At 41.7% G+C, this 25202-nt stretch overlaps 1 protein-coding gene across 2 annotated transcripts in view; it reads left to right on the top strand.

Annotated features, from left to right (window-relative positions):
* Positions 1 to 11092: 11092 nt before the first annotated feature.
* Positions 11093 to 25202, top strand: part of LOC134349267 (BTB/POZ domain-containing protein KCTD16-like) — a 288249-nt gene continuing 274139 nt past the window's right edge. For both annotated transcript variants that reach the window (XM_063053320.1, XM_063053321.1), the window contains exon 1: positions 11093 to 12160. In XM_063053320.1, the coding sequence (XP_062909390.1) occupies positions 11332 to 12160 (829 nt within the window). In that variant the 5' untranslated portion in view covers positions 11093 to 11331. The remainder of the gene's footprint in view (positions 12161 to 25202) is intronic.

Genomic DNA, 25202 nt, shown 5'->3' with positions numbered 1-25202 from the left:
AGATTGGTGAAGAAATGTGAACTGACTGACTTTGAAGTTGGAATGATTCTTGGTGCCAAGCAGGGTGGTATGAGTATCTCAGAGAATGCTGATCTTGTGGGATTGTCATGTACAATGGTCTTTAGAGTTTAAAGAGAATGGTGTGTGACACAAACAAAAAACATCCAAAGAGAAGCAATTCTATGGACAAAAATGTCTTTTAATGAGAGTTCAGAGGAGAATTGTCAGACTGGTTCAAGGTGACAGGAAGGTGACAGTAACTCAACTAACCATATGTTTCAAAAGTGGTGTGCAGAAGAGCATTTCTGAATGCACAATACATTGAAACTTGAAGTGGATGAGCTATAGCACCATGAGATCACGAACATACACTCAGTGACCACTTTATTAGGTACAAGAGGTACCTACTGAGTGCATAGCCTTGATGTTTTTGGTAAATTTTGTTTATTTACTGTCAGAAATTGACTGGAATTAGGCTGAATGAAAACACAATTTTAAAGGTAGCCAACAAAAAGCATGCAATAAGACTAATGCAAATGCATACAATTTTTATATTGCATGCAGCAACACAACTATTGTTAGTTTAATATATCACCTCTGCTAAACTACAGGTTTATGGTGTGGTGGGGTGGGGGAAGGGGTTGGTACGATTGAATAATACGATCAAGGTGATAAATTGCATAATGCGATACGGATGCAGGGATTATGAAGCATAATAGGAATGCAAATTGTAATTGAAACATACCTGGTGCAGGATGATTACAAAATTAATTCTTCCTGATTATTAATGTAACTTCAGCAACCAGCTATGAGAATAATGCTGTTTATTTACTGTGCTATGAAATCAAGTGAATGGGCCGTGTCACTCGAACTGGCCATTGTTGATTAGCAATAAAGTGAAGCTGCATTTTAATCTCAACCAGTGGTGAAAGTAATTCCACACACAGTGGTAGCTCATTAGAAGAGAAGTTAGAGTGGAAGTATAAGGAGATTCTTCAAAAAAAAGCTCTGGAGAGTTGGTAGAGGTAGAGGGAAAAGAGATCTGCTAAGTGTGTACGAGCAGTAAGACATTCAGGTTCATAGCCATGAGTTAATGTGAGGAGAAAATGATTGAAGTCATGAACATGAGAAAATCTGCAGATGCTGGAAATCCAAGCAACACACACAAAATTCTGAAGGAACTCAGCAGGCCGGGCAGCAGCTATGTAGAAGAGCAAGCTGTTGACGTTTTGGGTTGAGACCCTTCATCAGGACTGGGATCTTGGCCTGAAATGCCGACTGTTTACTCTTTTCCATAGATGCTGCCTGGCCTGCTGAGTTCCTCCAGCATTTTGTGTGTGCATTGCCAGCAATTAAAGTCAATTCAAGGGTAGCAATATAGACAAACTGTAGATGCGGTTCTACAGGAAATTCATTAACCTTTTATGTATGATGAAGGCTATTGTATAAATATCAAAATCTATCTCCCACAAAGTTGTCACCAATCCAACACATTTGTTTCCGTGATGCATCCACATCAAGGAATGACAATCTCAATCAATCATGACTGAACTTTCAAATACACCATCTCCCTCATATATTTAATACCATTCAAAGTGTCACACTATATGCCATGCCTCACACTAGCAACTCTTCAACTATCAATGCTCACAAACACATATTTCCTGTATCAGGTAGAATCAGGTAGAACAAAATCTTTGATAGTTCCACCAAACTATAGTGAAAAAGGTGGCTACGCAGCTCACAACGTACAACAGATTTTTGGCCATCTACAGCATGGTTTTCACATAGACTATTACTGATGATTGCACAGAAGCTATTGAAGAGAACAACATTCTTCAGAGTTAAAGTTGAGTTCATTGTCAAAGTAAAATTTATTATCAAAGTAGGGATTTACAGAAAAAAGAAATATAATAGAATTTATAATAAACTATACAGGAACAATGTCCAACAGACAGCCAATGTGCAAAGGAAGACAAATGGTGCAAATGGAAAAAATATAAATAATACTGAGGAGGTGTTGTAGAGTACTTGAAAGCGAGTCTGTCGGTTGTGAAAGCAATTCAGAGTTGAGGTGAGTGAAGTTATCCACACTGGTTCAGGAGCCTGACGGTTGTAGAGTTATAACTGTTCCTGAACCTGGTGGTGTGGGACCTAACGCTGTTGCACCTCCTGCCTGCCACGTGCACAAGAACATGTATGCACAGTGCAATGAAAACTCAATTGTAGCAGCAAAACAGGCATATGATATCATATAAGCAGCATTCACAAGAAAAACATAAACATAATTTATACAAAATTTTGCACAAGAAAACAATTAGAACAAAAAATAACTAAGTTCATTTTATTCCAAAAGTTTACAAACTGCTCATAGTGTTACAAAAGTGTAGTGATTAGAGCTTTGCTGGTTAGTTCGAGAACCACACTGAAGGGAATTGGCTGTTCTTGAACCTGGTGGTGTGAGACTTAAGGCTTTTGTACTTTCTGTCTAATGGTAGCTGCCAAAAGATAATATAGCCTGGGTGGTGGTTACCTTTGATGATAGATATTGCTTCTTAAGGCAATATCTCATGTAGCTACAACTAATGGTGAGGAGGAACGTGCTCATGATGTATAGGGCAGAGTCCACTATTCTTTGCGGCTTCTTACATTTCTCCACAGCTGAGTTGCCCTACCAGACCGTGATGTAACGTTAGGATTATTTAACAGTATATCTATTAGGATACCTGATAATAAGTGGAACCTCTGTAACTTTCTCTAAAAGTATCACGCAGGCATCCTTTCATTGTGATTGAAGCAATATGCTGAACCTAGGGTAGATCACTTGATATGTTATTACCCAGGAATTTAAAGCTGCTGACTCTTTCCATCAGTGATTCCCCAACGTAGACTGCCATGTGTTTGCCCCCCTTCCTCTTCCTGAATTCAACGTTCGGCTCTTTAGTTTTGGTGACTTTGAGCGACAGGTTGTTTTTTCACGTCACTCAACAACATGACCTATCTCACTTCAGTTAGCTGAATCAAGGCCGCCTGTGGTTCGTCCAAGTGAAGACGGCATTGTAGCTGTGCTTAGCCACACTGTGTGTATAGAGAGCAGAGCAGGGGCTAAGCACAGAGCCTTGAGATGCACATGTATTAATGGTCTGTGAGAAGAAATGATTGAGGTCTGCTGATTGAGGAAGCCAAGAGCTTAGATGCAGGGGGAGGTAGAAAGTCCCAGGTCTTGAAGCTTAATGTTGCATTTGGATGGGATAATTTTGTTGAATGTTGAGTTGTCATTGATAAACAGCAGCCTGACGATGATCTCCTGTTGTATGGATGGTCCAGAACCAAGTGAACAGCCAGAGGAATGGCATCCGCTGCTGATCTGTTGTGGCAGTAGGCAAATTAGAGTGGATCCAGGTCATCTCTGTGGCAGGAATTATTGAGGCTAGTCACCAAGCTGTTAATGGGCACTGGTACAATAGATTCCTTTTTGAAGCAGGTGGACACCTCAGACTGCAGAAGTGAAAGGTTGAATATGTCTGTAAATACTCCAGCCTGTTGGTCTGTCTGCACTGCTCTCTTAGTACTTGGCAAGATAGTTGTATCTAATCCTCTTCCTCACGTCCCATAATCTTATTATAAGGGTGCAAGGTAAGGACAATGAGTTCAAAGAACCCTTGATATCAAGGGGATATTGAGGAGCAATGCACAAGATGCTGCAGTAACTCAGTGTGCCAGGCAGCATCTATGCACAATCAATATTTCAGGTCAAGTACATTAACTATCCATTTCCTTTCATAGATGTTGCCTGACCTACTGAGTTCCACCAGTATCTTGTGCATTGCTGCAGATTCTACTATCTGCTGTCTCTTGTGTCACCAGGGGACACTGAGGGATGAATTAAAACAGCTTAAGGCAGATCTATAGAACTGAAAACAGAAGAGACCCTTCAGGAGGATAGAAAGTGTAGAGGACTGCTTAAAGAAAAATTAAGAGGACAAAGGCATGATATATTGCTGGTGGATAAGATAAAGGAAAATCCCATAACATTTTGTAAATAGCTGATGGCAACTAAGCATGAGAGCTAGAGATCAAAGAAGCATTACGTGTTGAGTCAGAAGATGTAGGTGAGGTGTTATATGAATTCTTCTCATTTGTATTCACTAAGAAAAAGTATATTGTAATTGGATAATTTGGGAAAGAAAACATAATTGTATATATTATAATTAAAAAAGCTATATTAGATAAATCCACAGACCTGATGAATGATTCCTGGATGCTCTGAGAGGGGATTGCTGGTATCCTGAAAGAGAGTTTTAAATACTTGCTGGCCATACTTGACAGCAAATGTGATACTTTTACTTAAGAAGGACAACGGGGATAAGCCAGGAAATTATAGGCTAGTGAGACTAATGTCAATATTGGGGAAGATATTGGGAAACAAATTTATGGTCATGCTTCACCTACACTTGGAATAGCAGGATTAATTAAAGATCTTCCTCTAACATTATAACTTTGTTAGGGGAAGATCCTGTCCAATCAATTATAATGAATTTTCCAAAGAGGTGACAAAATATATTGATGAGGGGAGTATAGTTGATATAGTGTACGTGGACTTTAATAGGGCCTTTGATTATGTCCTACATAATCTGAAAGGGTCCATGGGATCTAATGCAAGCTTAATCTAAAATTAGCTTGATAATAGGAGACAGAGGGTGATCTTGGAAGGTTTGATTTTGTGTTGAAAGTCTGTGACTACTGGTGTCCTACAAGGCTCAGTTCTGCCTTCTATATCATTGTGCACATTAACAAACAAATTGGATATGAATGTAGGAGATAGGATTAATACATTTCAGATGATAAGAAAATTAATGGTATTGTTGATGGTGAAGAGAACTGTTAGCATGGTATTGGTTACTTAGTAATATGGGCACAATAATGGCAGATGGAACTGAGTCCCAATAAGTAAGAGATGCACTTTGAGAGGCTGCAGACAATGAGTGTGGGTCCTAAGGAGCAATGAGGAACAAAGGAACATGAGTGCACAAGTCCACAGATCCCTAAAGGTGACATCACAAGTAGATAAAGTGATAACGAAGGCATAAGGAATACTTGCCTCTAATAACTGGGCCGAGGTTGTAAAATAGGGAGGTTATGGTACAAATTTATCAAACATTAGTTAGGCTACAGGTGTAGTATTGAATGAGATTGCATTGGGACCTTACTTAAGTCCATATAGTGTAAGTCATGTCTACTGTCCTGCCCTCATCAATTGCCTTACCCTACATTCTAATGAATAGAACGGTAGTCACTGGTCTCAAAGGGCTCCCCCATTGTTCCTTGGTCACTTGTCTTGATCTATTACCCAAGAGTTGGTTGAGATTTACCCTCTCCTTAGTAGAGTCCTCTACATATTGCCTAAGGAAACTTTTTTCAGTGCATTCAAGCCATTAACAGTCTTAGTTTATATTATGGAAGTTACTACTACCTAAAGTTATGAAAGTTAAAATACTCTACTATGACAATGCTATTTTTTTATAACTCTGTACAATTTCCCTGCATATTTGTTTTTTTTTCCAATTCCTGTTGACTTTTTGGGGCCTATAGTACAATCCCAGCAAAGTACTATTCCCTTCTCCTCAGTTCCACCCATAAAGCCACACTGGGCAGTACAATTACTGTATAATGAAGAAGGTTTCAAAAGTTGGCGGGGGGGGGGAGGTGGTGGGTGGGGAGTCTTGATCAGCTAAGTCAATGGACCAAGGAATGGCAAGTGAAATTTACTTTGTGTAAGTGTGAAGTATTGCAATTTTAGTAAGTTAAATCCAGAAATAACTTTCACAGTGAACAGCGGAGCCCCAGGAAGTGCTGTAGAACAAGTAGATGGTCCACTGAAACTGGTGTCACATGTAGACAGGGTGGTGAAGAGGCTTTGGCACACTGGCCTTCATAAGTCATCGTACTGAATATAAAAGTTGGGAAGCTGTGGTTTACAAAATGCTGGTGAAGCCCTCTTGTATCTGTTTGGTCACCATGCTACAGGAAAGATGTTATTAAACTAGAAAGAGTGCAGAAAAGATGGACTGAATTTTAGGGAGAGCTTGGACGAGCGAGGACTATATTCCTTGGAGCATGGGAGACTGAGAAGTAATCTTATAGAGGTGTATGAGGAGTGTAAGTGCACTCAGTCCTTTTCCCAGGGTTGGGGTATCAAGAACTAGAGAGAACAGCTTTAAGAGAAAGGGCAAAGATATAAGAGGAACTTGAGGAGCAACTTTATTTACATAAGAATGGTGCCTTTGTGGAAGCAGCTGCCGGAGGAACTTGTTGAGGTACAATAATAACCTTTAAAAGACAGTTGGATAGTTACACAGATCGGAAAGGCTTAGAAAGTTATGCCCAAATGCTGACAAGTGGGACAGTTTGATTGGGGCATTTTGGTTGGCATGGACAGTTGAGGCAAAGGGCTTTTTTTTTGTCTATGCCATATGTCTCTATGGTTCTATGAGGAAAACTTTTTTTTAACACAGCAAGTGGTCAGGATCAGGAATGCATTACTGGGGTGAGATCATAGAAGGGGACTTCACAGTAATATTCAGAAAGAACAGGAAAAGTTTTCAAAGGAAAAGGTTTGCAAGGCTTTGGGGAGAGGCAGGTGAATGGGAATGGCCTTGCTTAGAAGTAGAGTAGTCTCCATGAAATGAGTGGCTGCTTTCTGTGCTGTGATCTTTATGTGATTCCACAATTGTCAATACTGGGAAGGTGATATATAAATTTGTGATTGTAGTTATAATCTTAAAAAGATAAAAATTATTTCATATAATTTTTGACATGGCTGTGCTCGCTTTCTGCATTTGCTCTTCTGCTTCTTCCAGTTAGAACATTGAACATAAAACAGTACAGCTTTGGAACAGGCCCTTTGGCCGTTAATGTTGAGCCAAACTAATTAAATTAGTAACCAAATACCTAACTGAGCTCATTACTTCTGCCTACACAATGATTATTCTTCCATTTGCTGCACATACATGCGTAAATGAGAGCCTCATCACCTCTGTCTGTAGTGAGCTTTATTTGTCAAACGTACATCAAGACATACAGTACAATGTGTTGTTTGTGTCAAATCAAATCAGTGTTTCATTTTTGCCTCCACCACCAGCACCCCTGGAAGTCCATTCCAGGCACCCACCACTTTCTGTAAAAAATTTGCCCCACACATTTCCTTTGAACATACCCCCACTCACCTTAAATGCATGTTCTCTGGTGTTAGATATTTCAGTTCTGGTAAACAATATAGTTGCTATGTCTATGCCTCTAATAATCTTTTAAACTTCTATTAGATTTCCCCTCAGCTTCTGCCCCTCTTGATAGAAAGCAACGCAAATATGTCCTGTAATTGAGACAGCATCTGATAAATGTCTTCTGCATCCTTTCCAAATCCTTGACATGCATCCTATAATGGGACAGCCAGAATTGAATGCAATTCTCCAAAGGTGGCCTAACAAGAATCAAAGGATCAGAGGGATCTTGAGGTCCGAGTCCATAGGGCGCTTAAATCTGCTGCATAGGTCGACTCTGTGGTTAAGAAAGCATACGGTGCCTTCGCCTTCATCAATCATGGGATTGAGTTTAGGAGCCGAGAGGTAATGTTGCAGCTATATAGGACCCTGGTCAGACCCCACTTGGAGTACTGTGCTCAATTCTGGTCGCCTCACTACAGGAAGGATGTGGAAACCACAGAAAGGTGCAGAGGAGACTTACAAGGATGTTGCCTGGATTGGGGAGCATGCCTTATGAGAATAGGTTGAGTGAACTCGACCTTTTCTCCTTGGAGCGATGGAGGATGAGAGGTGACCTGATAGAGGTGTATAAGATGATGAGAGGCATTGATTATGTCAGAGGCTTTTTCCCAGGGCTGAAGTGGTTAGCACGAGAGGGCACAGTTTTAAGGTACTTGTAAGTAGGTACAGAGGAGATGTCAGGGCTAAGTTTTTTACGCAGAGAGTGGCGAGTGCGTAGAATGGGTTGCCAGCGACAGTGGTGGAGACGGTTACGATAGGGTCTTTTAAGAGACTCCTGGACAGGTATATGCAGCTCAGTAAAATAGAGGGCTATGGGTAACCCTAGGTAATTTCTAAGGTAAGGACATGTTCAGCACAGCTTTGTGTGCTGAATGGCCTGTATTGTGCTGTAGGTTTTCTATGTTTCTAAGAATTTTATGGAGTTGCATGATAATTTTCTGACCCTTGAACCCAATTACTCTACTAATAAAGGCAAGCATGCCATATGCCTTCTTTACCATCCTTTCAACCTGAGTAGCTGTTTCCAGGGAGCAATGAACTGGACCCTAAGATCTCCGTGCACATCAGTTTGGATTAATACTAAATTGTTAAGGATGCAGCAGGCATCGATGATTTTGGAGAACTTCTCGCGGTATGACTTAAGTTGCCTTTGACCAGTTCAGTCAACAGAAGCATTAATTAAAGGCAGTTCTGCACAAGGATATTGTGGCTCACAGCATTTATTTAATGATCAAAATAGATTTTATTCAGAAAAAATGTATTAACAAAAATAAACTGTGCATTGCCTTTTAATTCTTTACACTCATAGCCAATGCTTTCAGTTCTGTTCCATTACACATCAATATCACTGCTGCAATTCATGTGGCCCCCTACCAAAATAACCGAGGGAGTTCCTCACCCAACCCAACCTCTCCCTGTCATACAGCAGGACAACCCTACACTGTGGTCCTTCCCCACCGAGCCCTTGTGGTGGCAGCCCCAAGCTTCAATGTGTCCCTCAGCACATACTCCTACAAGCCAGGAGAATGCCAATCAGCAGCATTACTCAATGTGCTGGCGGACCAAAGTGTGACTTTATTGTAGTGCACAACGTGACTTCCTTTCATACAGACCTCTGTCTGGTGTCAATAACCAGAGGGAAGGGGAAGAACACATGACCTCAGGCACCCATCCTTTAATCCAGCATGGGGACAGACTGCAGCAGGATAATGAGTCATGACCACTGCCTGGATATTGAGTTTTGAACACCATATCTTTCTTTTGCTATTGGTCACCAAGCAATTGGACACTCAAGGAGTGAAATCCCTTGCAATGGCTGTTCATCTCCACATTCTGGTGCTGTGGCCTGAAGATAATATAAGTGCTGATGGTAGTTAAAATGCCCCTTGAATGCGATGTTGCACTAGAAATTGAGAAATGCTGATTCTCTTGCATCACTCTGAGGTGACATAGGGCCAAAACATTTATTTTCACTATCATCTCCATTCATGGTTCTAGCTTTAACAGTGGCCTCAAAATGTTGCAGATCACACTGACCACTCTTTCAGCAAGCGGAGTCTCCTTTAACTTTGCTACTTAAGAAACAAGACTGCAGGTGGATAGGATCTCCAGAGGAAATGCCTTTTCTAGCAGATTATTTTCTATGCAAGGTATTTGGCCACTTTCCCTATCCTTGCATTCCCAAAGGTACATCTATAATTGCCTTCCTGCCTTGAAGTTATGGGGGTAGGACTCGTCAAAATGCTCATAACTGTGACTGTTCAGAAAGATGTGATGTAGGTTGACTCAGTTTTCTTCTCCTAGATTCTGTGTAATCTGCTGAGCATTTCCAGTATTTGGCTGAAATTAATGTCTGGATTCAGCCTCAGTAATCTGTCAAGGCGTGGAAAACCCCAGTAATCCAAATAAGAAGATATCAGCACCAACCCATTCAATTGCATTAAATTGCTGTCTTTTATGTAAGTTTTATGACTATAAAATTAACAAGGTCCAAGGACATAAGCTTTTAAAGGGTTAAGATTTAAAAGTGAGAATCTCTAAAGCTAACTTTCTTCTTATAAAAGGTGGCTGGGTTATTCTGCTTGTTTATCTTTTTCAGTGATCAGTTATTTGGACCTTTCAAGTAACAAATTCAGAACCAGGCATGCTCTCTCCTGATACAAACAGACTATGTATTCGCACACCAACATTTTCAGCCATAATACATGAAATAGATGCAGGACTCGAACGGAATTGAATTTTGTGGTTTATTTTACGCAATTGAATTATCTACTATCATTATTAACGATTTGGCTTTTTGTTTATGGCATGATTATTTTTTTCTAGAAGGAAAACAATCAACTCTATATCGTTTTCTTTACATATTTAATTGCGCTATTTTTAGCCATCTAGCGTGATTACAAGTGTGGGTAGGCGCTGTTTGAAGGATTTTTGGATCCCATTGCGCACTTCTAGCTTTCAGTATTTATTCGCTGTTATTTGTTACCAGTATCAGCATCGTTCCAGTTTATTGCAGCAAATACCCTTTGGCGAGGATATTGAAGCTCAGCATGATGAATGGGATCACTTTGTATCAGCCGTGGTCTAAACTTTTACCAGGCGTTACAATGGACTACGTATTTGGAAACTAAATCTCCAATGTCGTATTTCTGAATCGTTGAACTCTTGGCGTAGACTGCTATTAGGGAATTGAGTGCACGCCTCTATGGATTGCCAGATCACCTTAGCCGCTCAATTCCAGCTGTATCTAATTATTTGTTCCATAATTCTAAAATTTCTCGTCACGTCTCAATGGATTTGATCCCTCGACACACTAGCACGAGGAAACGAAGGCGAGACCGCGGTTTCACCACTTCACCGTGTGGATCCACTACACTCGGTCTCCTCGTGGCTAAGGTTCAATGACAACTTTGATGGACCCGCGGGTGACAACAGGGTGGCGGTGAAACCGCGCACGCTTCCGTCAAGTGGAGCAAGATGGAGACGGGGAGGTGTGAGGGAAGCCGGACAGGCGGCGTCTCCGAAAGTGTCCAAGTCTGAAAGTGGCCAGCGCGTCAGCGACAACTGGCGCGAAGCCGAAGCCGAAGCTGTAAACAGAGAGAGACGTTTCTCTAATTCGCCCGTGAACCTGAATCATCCGGAGTCCACAAGTTGCAGAAGTAAATCTCGACAGGAGGCGGTGTGTGATCTTGGGGAGATGATGTAAGAGCCGCTTCCCAGCAGCTTTCCATCTCTCTCTCTCTCTCCCTCTCTGTCTCTCCGCTTCTCTGAGATGTGACACTGAGAGGTTGGAGCAGCGAACCCGGCGGCGTCGGCTCCGAACTCCCCCGCAGGAAAGCAGCTTGGACCGGGTCAGTCTGTGTTACCCGAACCTCTCAACTTGCCCTAGCACATACGCTCGCCCGCTCCTGCGGTGAGAAAGGAAGCCGGGACTCGCACCGAGCCAGTGCCGGGAGGGAGAGAGGGAGGGAGATCCTGGACACTTCGGCCGGTGCGGAGAGCACAGGGCTCGGTCAGCCGGCCAGAAGTCGCTGGCGGCCGGTTGGTGATGGCGTTAAATGCCAATTGCAGGACAACAGCCGTGCCAGCCCGGGACAGCGGCGGAGCGCTGCCCGAAGTGGTGGAGTTGAATGTGGGTGGTCAGGTGTACTTCACTCGGCTCTCCACCCTCACTAGCCTCCCTAATTCAGTGCTCGGCAAGATGTTCGGCCACAAGAGGAACTCCGGCAGCCCAGAACTGGCCCGAGACAACCGTGGACGCTTCTTCATCGACAGGGACGGCTTCTTGTTCCGCTACATCCTGGATTACCTGCGCGACCGCTCTGTGGTCCTGCCCGATCTCTTCCCGGAGAAGATGCGTCTCAGACGGGAGGCTGAGTTCTTCCAACTGCCCGATTTGGTTCGGATGCTGAGTCCGGACGAGAGGCAGAGTCCCGGCCTCGAAGACCCATTGCACAGCGACCAGGATGAGCTGTCCCAGGGCAGTGACCTTCCACGGGGTGTGAGCCAGACAGCCGAGCGCAGGGCAGGATTTATCACCCTCGGTTACCGGGGCTCCTGCGTTCTGGGGCGGGACAGCATGCAAGGCGACGCCCGGCTCTTCCGCCGGGTACCTCGAATCCTAGTGTGTGGCCGCATCGGGCTCCTCAAGGAAGTGTTCGGAGATAATGTGAACGAAAGTAGGGACCCAGACCGGACACCGGACAGGTACACGTCCCGCTTCTATCTTCGCTACCGGCAACTCGAAAGAGCATTCGACACGCTGGCCGAGGCAGGCTTCACTCTGTTAGGCAGCAATTCGTCCGTCACCGGCTCAGCCTGCGGCCAGGCAATCGATGATAGGGCATGGAGCAGCTACACCGAGTACCTCTTCTACCGTGAGTACAGCCTTATTCACAGTCCTTCTTACACCTGACTCCAGTACATACTCTACATGCCAACACAGCCGCTTACACCCTTAACTTACATCAAAATGTCGAGCTCACACCCATTATCCATTCCTAACACCATCTACTGCCAACACATCCCGCTCATCGTCTCCATCCATCCGCGACAAATTCTCTCCACACCCTCTATCCGTCTCTTACATAATCTATCTACAGCCTCCATCCATCCCCGACATATTCTCCATATCCTCTATCCATCTCTGACATATTCCCTCCACAACTTCCATCCATCCCAGACATAGTCTGTGCACCCTCTCCATCCATCCGCAACGCAACCCGTTTACTCCCACCGACCGCTCTCAGCACATCCTACACCCACCGTCCATCCCCAAAGCACTCTTGGTACACCCGCCAACTACCCCCAACATATCCCGTCCATTACTACCAGCTACCCCTACCCCAAGGCATTCCGACCACACCCAATGTCCATTGCCAGCACGTGCTCTCCACCTACACTTGTCATTCGTCATCGAAAATATTTTGTCCACATTCACCATCCAACGCGAATACATCCATTCTTCAAGCGGTGTTCACCTACAGCTCGTAGACCCTACTTTCTACCACGTTGAGTCCGGCCCCAACAGTTTGTTGGCCTATTTGCGCGGGAGACAATCTGAGCAGTTTACCACATCCCTCACACTGCACCGGTTATCTACACAAATCCTTTTAGTGGGGGAGAGTCAGCACAAACTTCGCTGTCGGTGCATTGGGAGCAGCTCCAGAGATTTGTTACAGTTTTGCAATAACATTTAGTTATGAACGGGGTTGGTACCGATGTCACGTGGACATCGAAGGTGTTTGAATGGCAGTTATTTATTTGACGGCGCTTGTATAGATTGTACCGTACCTTACCCGTATACAAAGCGTATGCCTGCTGACTCTTCGGGGGACGTTTTGAATAACCGAAGTATCTGTGTAAAAGGAGAAGGGAAGGATGCATTTACAGGGTAAGGTCTGTTATCAAAACGAGAGAACCAGCCAAAGGCGCCTGTTCCCAACGCCCCCTCAGTGGGGGAAGTTTGCCTTTTCAGAGTGAGTGTTGTACAGCGGCAACTGTAATGGGAAGCCATGATAAACTAGTTCATGATTTGCAATTCTGACCAATAGGTGCGTTAATAATCGGGCAGGTACTTTCTAGCCGGCAGTAAAACTTGAACTTCTAACCTCTGCCTTCAAATATGAATTCTACTTCTTTTGCATTTTCTCTTCCGCCTCCGGGCTTCAAGCGCTGGGAATCGGTTCGGTCAATACCCCCAACTAATCGCAAGAGGCAGTAACGAGCTATATTTCTCCTGCCTAGTTCTGTGGGAGACGATGCAGCATCAGCGAGTGCCTATGGAACTCTTGATTCTGTTCCCTGAGAAAAGTGAGTTTATTACAATGTGATATTTTATTGCAATATGAGATTTTACCACCAGTGGCAGTGTGAAATAGACGGCGCACGAGGAAGCAACAAATCAGTGTTTCAGTGTTGTGGTTTTAAATTAAATCCTGAGAAAATTGGTGGTGGCAAGTCTCAAGTGCTTTCTGTCAAGAATGGACTTGTGCACGGACAGAATGCACCTTCTAATGGGTTTCTGACTAAACGTGATCATATAGCATAGCTGTGGTACCACTGAGTCACACAATCCGACAGAACTTGGCACGCCTGGTAGTGCTACTTGAAAATATTTCCTTCATTTTTAATACCTGTAATTAGTACCGTACATTGTTGAAATGCAACGCCATTTATTTAGATCGCGCAGGTCATGAAAACAACAGTCCCGAGCAATTCGTAATGAAGGGATAAGTTTTAGCTGAAATAAACTCTAAGGAGGACAGGTAAGAATTCTGCGAATTCAATTAAACTGTTATCAACAACTTTTATTCAGCTCACGGTCTGACTACTGTATTCTGGCATGTGTCTGCTTCTTTTCATGTACTGTACTAGGAATCACCCAAAAGCCTTCTTCCCATGCCTAGCAGACTGTTGTTTACCATCAGCCGTTGTTCCTTGACCTGCATTGGGTCTCAGTTGAACAATATCTTGTAATGTTCTCACCTTCATCTTCAAATCATTCTTTGGGCTAGTCCTCCTTGCTTCTATAATTACTCTTATCTACAATTTCCCAAACTATTTGCATTCCTCCAATTTTGGCTTCAACATATGTCAAGACTCAGAGCTCTGGGATCTTTTCCCTGAATCTCATTGCCCTGCTATCTTGCTTTCTTCCTTTAGGGTTGTTAAATGGAATCTATGGTACCTAATGGATAAGCTGTCCTTCACCTGGTCTAATTTCCAGTAACAGAATTCATCTGATGATTCTGTACTGTGAAACACCTTTGGATTTTCTTTGTCATGCAAGAGGCGCAATATACCTAAGGGTTATTGTGCATTTTAATGTTATCAATGAAAATGTATCAGTTAGGTGAGCACATTGCCAACTATTCTACATCATGTAGGGACAACATATGTTTTTAGAGCAGCAATCCAGTACAATCTATAGGGCTAAAGCACTGTCATCACTAAATCCTGTGGATTAACTGTACAACTTCTCACATCAGTTGACAACCTAATACTATTTTCCATAATGTGGCAACTTAAAACATTAGTGTGATCTCTGCTAAACAGTGAGCTGCCCAAGTTCATTGTTGCCTGCTCACAAAACCACATGTACCTGGAGCAGGCCCCTGTCTGCAGGTAAGATGGCTCCGAAATGGCGGAATTGTTTTATTTCTACAATTTACAGATGAATAGTTTGCCTCTGAAATTCTTTATTGGAGTTGATCCAAGCATAATAGCATACAATACTCAGTAATTGCTTACTGAAGACATTGTTTAATAATAGTTATTGAAAACAGTAACTGAATCAAGTTAGTTTAATGTACATGATGTATTTACTAAATTATGAGGAGCTACTTACCAATGACTTTGATGATAAGAATTAGATCTGTTCTCATTTTGTCTCACCGGTTGATGAGACAATAGCTCGGTATTGCTTGGACACTTAATTTTGCCTGCTACTTTACAGCTGAATTCACAATTAATGAGCTTAATCCATTTTCCATACATAGGTATTTGTAGGAGTTGATTTCCAAGCAAATGCCAGTTGAGCAAAATATCAATTTATTCATTATGAAAACATTATTTTATACATTAGGGATCTAGAGTAAGAGACAAACTGATGGTAGGCAAGAAACTCAGCAAGCCATTAAAGTTCAAAGGTCAAAGTAAATTTATTATTGAAGTATGTATATGTCATCATATACTATACTAGCCTGAGATTAATTTCTTGTGGGCAACAGAGACTGTCCAATGGTCAGAGTCGACCATGGATGTTGCATCCCAGCTGTCTACATGATATACAAGCCAGGGCGCTACGATATGGAGAGCAAACTGCTGCCCATGTAGCAGGCTGCCCTTCTCCACAAAGGTGACAAAACTAAAGCTACCTCAGAGACTGATTCACTTTGACAAGAGCAGCTTTGCAGGAATTGCCAGTCAGCATTGAACTCAATGTAAGACTCCCTTAGGGACTCCAGCTCCGAATTTTTCCTCAGAGATTACTTCTGAAGCCTTTCCCATGAGTGGGTATAGACGCAAGGTAGTGGAGGGTTGAGATCAGAGCTTTCCTTCTCCTAGGTGAGCTGCTAACCACAGCTGATGAGCCCCATCTCCTTGAAGCGGCCGGCTTTAAGGTGCCTTTGCTGCTTCTCCTGTCAGTAGGAATGGTTCTGCCAGGCTTAGTAGCTAAGCTATACGTGACAGCCAGCAGCTAGACTTGGTTCTCAGAAGCTATTTGAGATACACGCCATTGGGATCATTTAATTACTAGTGGGAGCTTAGCCCCACTACGACCCCTGGCTATAACAACCTTAAGGAACATGTGGGCATTCACAACAGAAAAAAGAAACACAATAGAATCACAGAAAAACTACACCTAAAGACAGACAAACAGCCGATGTTCAAAAGATGACAAACTGTGCAAATACAGAAAGAAATCAAATGATAAATAAATAAATGAATAAATAATGAGAAAATAAGTTGCAGAGTGCTTGAATGTGAGCCCATAGGTTGTGGAATCAGTTCAGTGTTGAATTCAGTGAAGTTATCCACTCTTATTCAGGAGTCCAAGGGTTGAAGGGTAATAACTGATCCTGAACCTGGTGATGTGGACCTAAAGCTCTTGTACCTCCTTCCAGTTGGCAACACGGAGAAGGGAGCATGGTCTGGATGGGAGCCCTTGATGGTGTGCTGCCTTATTGTGGCAGCACTCCTTGTAAGTGTGCTGACGTTGAGTGAGGGGCTGTCTTTGTGGCATCCTTCAACCAGATTTTCAATCTCCCTCCTATATGCCGACTTGTCACCAGCTTTGATTCCGCCAATAGCAGTGGTGTCATCAGTAAACTTTAACATGGTATTGGAACTGTACTTAGCCTCATGGTTATAATTGTAAAGCAAGTAGACCGAGACTAAACACACAGCCTTGTGGTGCACCTGTGCTGATGGTGATTGTGGAGAGACGTTGTTACCAATCTGAATTGACTGGGGTCTGCAACTGAAGAAATTGAGGATTTAATAGGACAAAGTGGTATTCAGGTCTAGGATTTGAAGCTTTCTGATTAGTTCTTAGGGAAAGATAGTATTAAATGCCAAACTGTAGTCAATGAAGAGCATCCTAATGTATGCATCTTCACTGTTCAGATGTTCTAGGGTTCAGTGATGAGCCATTGATATGGCATGTGCTGTTGACCTATTGTAACAGTAGGTGATTCATCTACAATTTAATGATGAAGCTCAATTTGCAATGCTATGCAAAATTAAGGGAGCAGTTGTTCTCTGATTCTCCCCGAGTCAGCATTTATCTTTAGAGATAGACACAAAATGCTGGGGGAACTCAGCAGGCCAGGCAGCAAACAGTAAACAGTCGATGCTTTGGGCTGAGACCCTACATGATGAAGGGTCTCGGCCCGAAACGTCAACTGTTTACTCTTTTCCAAGGATGCTGCCTGGCCTGCTGAGTTTTGTTTGTGTTGCTTTGGATTTCCAGCACCTGCAGATTTCCTCATGTCTGTTGTAATAATTGTATTTCCCTCATTAGAAGAAGAAAATTGTGGATTAAGAAAAAGCTGTGGTCTGCCCTGATGAATTGAATTTAGATTTGATGAAATTACCAGCGGGATCACAAGAAAGAAAGGAGACATTTTTTTCAGACACTGGGAAGACTGAAACCTATGTTTGCCTTCCATGCCAGTCATGATGAACAGTATTTTTATGATATATGGGAGACCACTGTATGGGAATGAAGCACTATTATTTTGCCTTTCAGTGCAATATAGGGTTCTATTATTTTTTTTATTATGTGTAATGGATTATCCTTGCACTTTTTGCCCAAATAAAGGCTTTGGAGCAATTCGATGTTCCTTTCTGCAATGGCCTACTTGATGTTTCTCTCTACTACTGTAGATACAAGTAAAAGGGTCTTGGGTAATGTATATCAGGGTTTTATTTTTCCCTATTATAATAAAAAATATACATATATAGTTTTAAATTATTTTAATGCATACTTAGTCATGAACTTTAGATGTATTTCATCCTGACCTTTTGCGTATTGTGCTCTCATTGTAATACAAAGTACTATACTGACATTTTTCTACATGGTGACTTATTAATATAGTAGTGTCATCAATAATCGGATTAGGACTTCATTCAAGAAAAAGATGTAGTGTGAGGTACTGCTTATATTACAAATAATTTATTTTTACTTTTCCTTTGTTTTTAACACCTTTGATTATAACTCAAGCATAACATTTTTATTTACTGTCAGCTCACAGAAGTAATTCCTTTGGGGCTTTACAAAATCTTGACATTCGAAACAGGAACAGCTAAAGAAGTCTGAAGGGTAAATTTTGTTTGCAACAAGTTTTGGCCCAGTCCACCGAATAATTGCTGAGTTCTCATGTTCTGTGCACACGAGATCCAAAGTGTCCATGTAACAGAATTTCCTCTTCAGTCTCCCATTATAACAGGGAAATGGAGACCATGGAGTGGTGTGTGACCTGCCTATCTTCTCCTCTCTCCTGGATTCACCTATCACCTTCCAGCTCGCTCTCCACACCATCCCCCACTCTTTACACTGACTTTCTTCCCTCTTCCTTTCCAGCCCTGAAGAAGAGTCTCAAACCAAAATGTATACTGTACTGTCCATTTCCCTCAAGAGATGCCTTTTGACCTACTGAATTCCTGAAGGAATTTTGTGTGTCATTCTATAACCATTCTTTTATTTAACAATTTCCTAGACTATAAGAGGCCAGGAAACCTTTGTAACTTCTCAACCAAGGGCCAAGAGGCTTACCTGTCTAATCATGTGAAGAACGGGTCTAGTTCATTACCCTGACATGAAAATACCAATGCAAAACTGAAATGTTTTTTCTGTTTCCATTTTGAGCTTAGCTAATGCAATTTCAGGTGGCCCAGTGGCTCAGCAAGAAATGCTACTCCACATAGCTTCAGCAGCCTGGGTCAGTTCTCGACTCTGGTGCTGACTGTATTGAGTTCTTCTTGTAACTACATAGATTTCCCCTGGGTGCTGTCATATTCCTAAGATGTGCTGGTTTCTAGGCTAATTGGCTACAATAAATTAACCTTAGTGTGTAAGTAGTTGGCAGGTGAATCAGGATGGAGCTGCTAGCCTTGTGAGAGAATAGGTTATAGGGGAATAGTGAAGGAATGTGATTGTTGTTGGACCAGGCATCAAACTGATGGGTTTGAAGAGGAAATATGAGAGCCTTGATCTGAGAAGAGGCATGGTAAAATTTGTAGGGGATGGGGTGGAAATTTGGATCTCCCTAGTAAATGCAACATTTTATTGGCAACGATCTGAGAAAATGTTGTTGAAGAGGCATCTCCTGTAGATTTTATTTTCCCTTTTTGGTTAATTATATGATTAAATGTGAACATAATAGGTTGTTAAAGGTGTTTGATTACTATCAGTAGCCACATAATAATCTTTAATTAACAAAACGGAATCAAGAGCCTCTAAATTATTAAAGTCTAAAAAATGGTATGTTACCATTTGCTCTGCAAATGTCAAGTTAATAGTTACATAAAACCTGGAATTTATTCAGTCATTCTTTTAACCACATACTAAATGTTAGAATGATTATTCATTCCTTTGGTTGGAAAATATAAGACATAGGAGCAGAATTAGGCCATTCGGCACATCGAGTCTGTTCTACCATTCCATCATGGCTGATTATTATCCCTTTCATCCCCATTTTTCTTCCTTCTCCCCGCAACCTTTATATGAACACAATAAACATCAAGAAAACCCTGCAAGATTATGCTGATAACCAATCATATTACTGTCTTCAAGTAAATAAGGTTTGAAGTTGCATTTTCCAGTCATTAATGGGGAAAACCCCATGAATCATAGCATTATTTTACATAGCATTATTTGTTTATAAATTTTCTATAAATATTTTTGATGTTCAGTATATTAATTTTTATATTCTAATATGTTGATTTAAGCTCACTATTTAGATATACAGAAATGTTTGCCACAGAGATGTAAACAATGGGAGGAAAGAACATGTAAGATTAGCTTTATTTGTCACATGTACGTTGAAACATACAGAGAAATGCATCATTTGCAACCAGTTGAATCGGAGAGGATTGTGCTGATCTGCCTGTATGTGTTAATACACTTCTGATGCCAATATCGCGTGCCCACAACTCACTCACCCTAACCGCACACCTTTGGAATCTGGGAGGAAACCAGAGCACCCAGAGGAAATCTATGCGGTCATGGAGAGAGCAAACAAACTGCTTACAGATAGTAGTGGGAATTAAGTCACAATTGGACCATGCTTTCTTTCATAGGCCTGTTTGCGTAACATTGACAGATATTTGAAATTATATTGCTCTCATCCTGTTATTTTACATGTGCGCTATGGGATAGTGAGACAATAAAAGTCCTTCCATTTATGAAACAACTTCCATAAACTCACCCCCATGTCTCCAAAACTTTACGCCAAAGCAATAAGATTTATTAATGTTGGTTGAGGGGACCACATTTGCCAAGACTAGAGGAGTAATTCCATTGCATTTTTAATTTTTGAAATAGGTTGTTGACCTCTTGGAGAGAACAGAGAGATTTTGGTTTAAATCCCCACTTAATTACAGCACTTCCAGTAAATCAACATTGTGGAGGAGATTTTAAAAAACGTAAACACGAGGAATTCTGCGGATGCTGGAAATTCAAGCAACACACACAAATTGCTGGTGAATGCAGCAGACCAGGCAGCATCTATAGGAAGAGGTACAGTCGATGTTTTGGGCCGAGTCCCTTTGTCAGGACTAACTGAAAGAAGAGACAGTAAGAGATTTGAAAGTGGGAGGGTGAGGGTGAGATCTGAAATGATAGGAGAAGACAGGAGGGGGAGGGAAAGAACTAAGAGTTGGAAAGTTGATTGGCAAAAGGGATACAGAGTTGGAGAAGCGGGAGGATAATGGGACAGGAGGCCTAGGGGGAAAGAAAGGGGGAGGGGAGCCCAGAGGAAGATGGAGAGCAGGCAAGGAGTGATTGTGAGAGGGACAGAGAGAGAGAAGGAAAAAAAAGGGGGAAATAAAAATAAATAAGGGATGGGGTAAGAAAGGGAGGAGGGGCATTAACAGAAGTTAGAGAAATCTATGTTCATGCTACCAGGTTGGAGGCTACCCAGACGGAAAATAAGGTGTTGTTCCTCCAACCTGAGTGTGGCTTCATCTTGACAGTAGAGGAGGCCATGGATAGACATGTCAGAATGGGAATGGGATGTGGAATTAAAATGTGTGGCCACTGAGAGATCCACATTGATTTCTCTAACTTCCGTTAATCCCCTCCGTCGACTGTACTTCTTCCTAGAGATGCTGCCTGGCTTGCTGCGTTCACCAGCATTTTGTGTTTGTTGGAGGATATTTTTATTCACTTATCTCGAAATCGGAGAGTGCTTTCCATTGAGTCAAAGGAATAAATAATAATTAAGCTGGACAACAAAAGTTTTGCTTCCTAATACTTTTAGGTGTATCTTATTGATTTTGATCTACTGATCATGAAAATCACCATGAAAATGCCTATCATGCAACAATTTTTGAAATCGCCTATATTTGCTGTTTCAATTCAAAATTCAAGTCCAAGTAACTGATACCAATATTAAGGAAGATATTTTTGTTGGTCCACTAATCAAACAGGTCATCAATGACATGCAATTTGAAGAACTTATAGTGGAACTGGAAAAAATCACATGGAAGGCATTCAAATATGTTGTTGAAAATTTTATGGCAACTACAGAGCACCAAGCTATGTGCAGCTGGCTGACAAACTGCTTCAAGTATACAAAAGCATGAAGTGCAACATGTCACTGCAGATTCATTTTCTGCATTCCCATTTAGACCTTTTCTCTGCAAATCTTGATGCTGACAGTGATGAGCATCATGAAAGGTTTCACCAGGACATTGTCGTCATGGAGAAATGGTATCAGCGCAACTGGATTACATCAATGCTAGCTGATTATTGTTGTACACTTAAGTGAGAACCCTCAAACACTGAGTACAATTGAAAATCATCAATAAAACATTTTTAGCTCAGTTGAACTATTGCAAAGCTTCAGCACCATTATGCAATTAAATGCATTATATTCAATAAAAGTTAATTTCTTGTTTGTCCAAATTCCTACGTGATACGAGTAATCAAATTATATTTGTGTTCAGCTTCCAGTGGTCTATCATAAACAAAAAAAAATTCTGAGGAAATAACACTTTTGAAAAAAATTGTTGTTCAAGTGTCATCTGAGATGAGGATAAAATTACTATCTAAGAACAAAAGAATATAAAAGCATAGGAAATTGAAGCAAGAGTAGGCCATTGTGTTCCTTTTACCTCAGCATTTCCTGTACTAACCTTCCTACCCCTTGATTAGTCATAGTCATAGTTGTACTTTATTGATCCCAGGGGAAATTGGTTTTTGTTACATTTGCACCATAAATAATAAATAGTAATAAAACCTTAAATAGTTAAATAATAATATGTAAATTATGCCAGGAACTAAGTCCAGGACCAGCCTATTGGCTCAGGGTGTCTGACCCTCTAAGGGAGGAGTTGTAAAGTTTGATGGCCACAGGTAGGAATGACTTCTTATAACGCTCTGTGTTGCATCTCGGCAGAATGAGTCTCTGGCTGAATGTACTCTTGTGCCCAACCAGTACATTATGTAGTGGATGGGAGACATTGTCCAAGATGGCATGCAACTTAGACAGCATCCTCTTTTCAGACACCACCGTCAGAGAGTCCAGTTTCATTCCCACAACATCACTGGCCTTACGAATGAGTTTGTTGATTCTGTTGGTGTCTTCTACCCTCAGCCTGCTGCCCCAGCACATATTAATCAATCTCTGTCTTATTCTTAATAATTTTTCTAACAAAGTGGAAAACTTTACATTTTTCCACATTATATAACCTCTTGGTAACCCTCTGAAGCTTCTCTGCATCCTAGTCATAGCCCACTCTGTTACCTTGCTTTGTACTATTGAGAAACTTGCACTTGATTCTCTCATTTGTTTCATTTGGTTTTCAATACGTACCTGGATTTGGTTCTCCATTCCTTGCCTAGGAGTTGCAAGTATGTTTTCCATTGTTACCTTGAACATAGGAACTCACATAAACTGTGAAAATAAATCTTACTTTTAGCTCGTAAAATGCAGTTTCTGTTTCTTCAGCTTTATTGCTGTCAGGTATGTCTGCCTCTGCCAATGGAAGGACCGAAAACAAATGAAACTAGCAAAAAGCAAGGCAAAAGGAAATATGTTTAATGTGAATCTTGGTTACAACTTCGCTTATTAAGTCCCAGGTCCAATTGAAAATTGGAAATATGAATTAAGATGTTGGGCATATGGATGCTCAAGAAATGTCAAAAAGATTGATTTAATGATTCTGTTCTATTCCTAGACATCGTTTTATGGCCTCACAATAGTCAGAAGCTAAGTACTTTTTCTCTCATTCCGCTATCATAATGTGCAACACTCATATTATGCAAGACTGTAAAACTAATTAATTCAGTGGGCTAGGGAGAAGTTTCACAAGGAATTCATGCAGTTACGTTTATTTAATTATGCAGTTGTATCTGACTTTCATAAGCAGCAATCTCAGTGTTCATCATGTTTCTTTTTCCTCTTAGCAGCTTTGGGTTAGTGGGGATGTTGTTGTTAATGGAGCGGATGAATTAAGTTTGACCATAAATCAACTCACTAAATCCTACAATTTGATGCTTTATAAAGCCATTCCTACTTCTTCAGATTGCTTATATGCCATCGTAAGAGGAACTTTTTGGAGAACTGGATATCAATAACTTATTGGAAATGGAGACTATTGTTAAATGTTTGGACTAGTTAACTAGAAGCTTGGAAATAGATCTTGAGGCACAAATTCAAAAATTGCTATTGGTTATGGGGAATTTAGTGTCAGTCAATTTAAATGGTTAATAACCTGGAATTCTAGAAACAAAATCTTTTCTTGTTATAGAAACATAGAAATGTAGAATCATCGAAAGCCTACAGCACAATACAGGCCCTTTGGCCCGCAATGCTGTGCCAAACATGTACTTACCTTAGAAATTACCTAGGGTTACCCATAGCCCTTTATTTTTCTAAGCTCCATGTACCTATCCAGGAGTCTTTTAAAAGACCCTGTTGTATCCACCTCCACCACCATTGCCAGCAGCCCATTCCATACACTCACCACTCTCTGCATAAAAAAACTTAGCCCTGACATCTCCTCTGTACCTGCTTCCAAGCACCTTAAAACTGTGCCCTCCTGTGTTAGCCATTTCAGCGCTGGAAAAACGCTTCTGACTATCCACATGATCAATGCCTCTCATCATCTTATACACCTCTATTAGGTCACCTCTCATCCTCTGCTGCTCCAAGGAGAAAAGGCCAAGTTCACTCAATCTGTTCTCATAAAGCATGCTCCCCAATCCAGGCAACATTCTTGTAAATCTCCTCTGTATCCTTTCTGTACTTTCCACATCCTTCCTGTAGTGAAGTGACCAGAACTGAGCACAGTACTCCAAGTGGGGTCTGACCAGGCTTCTATATAGCTGCAACACTATCTCTCGGCCCTTAAACTCGATCCCACGATTGATGAAGGCCAATGCACCGTATGCGTTCTTAACCACAGAGTCAACCTGTGCAGCAACTTTGAGTGTCCTATGGACTCGGACCCCAAGATCCCTCTGATCCTCCACACTGCCAATAGTCTTACCATTAATACTATATTCTGCGATCATGATTGACCTACCAAAATGAACCACCTCACATCCATCCGGGTTGAACGCCATCTGCCACTTCTCAGCCCAGTTTTGCATCCTATCAATGTCCCATTGTAACCTCTGACAGCCCTCCACACCATCCGCAACACCTCCAACCTTTGTATCATCAGCAAACTTACTAACCCATCCCTCCACTTCCTCATCCAGGTCATTTATAAAAATTACGAAGACAAGGGGTCCCAGAACAGATTCCTGAGGTACACCACTGGTCACCAACTTCCATGCAGAATATGACCCATCTGTAACCACTCTTTACCTTCTGTGGGCAAGCCAGTTCTGGATCCACAAAGCAAGATCCCCTTGGATCCCATGCCTCCTTACTTTCTCAATAAGCCTTGTACGGGGTACCTTATCAAATGCCTTGCTGAAATCCATATACACTACATCTACTGCTCTACCTTCATCAATGTGTCTAGTCACATCTTCAAAAAATTCAATTGGGCTCGTAAGGCACGACCTGCCTTTGACAAAGCCATGCTGACTATCCCTAATCATATTATGCCTTTTCAAATGTTCATGATCCTGCCTCTCAGGATCTTCTCCATCAATTTTCCAACCACTGAAGTAAGACTTACTGGTCTATAATTTCCTGGGCTATCTCTACTCCCTTTCTTGAATAAGGGAACAAC

This window comes from Mobula hypostoma, chromosome 7 (genome assembly GCF_963921235.1).
Source record: "Mobula hypostoma chromosome 7, sMobHyp1.1, whole genome shotgun sequence".
NCBI classification, from domain to species: domain Eukaryota; kingdom Metazoa; phylum Chordata; class Chondrichthyes; order Myliobatiformes; family Myliobatidae; genus Mobula; species Mobula hypostoma.
Note: the sequence above shows the minus strand (reverse complement) of the source record. Positions and strands in the feature narration are given on the sequence as shown.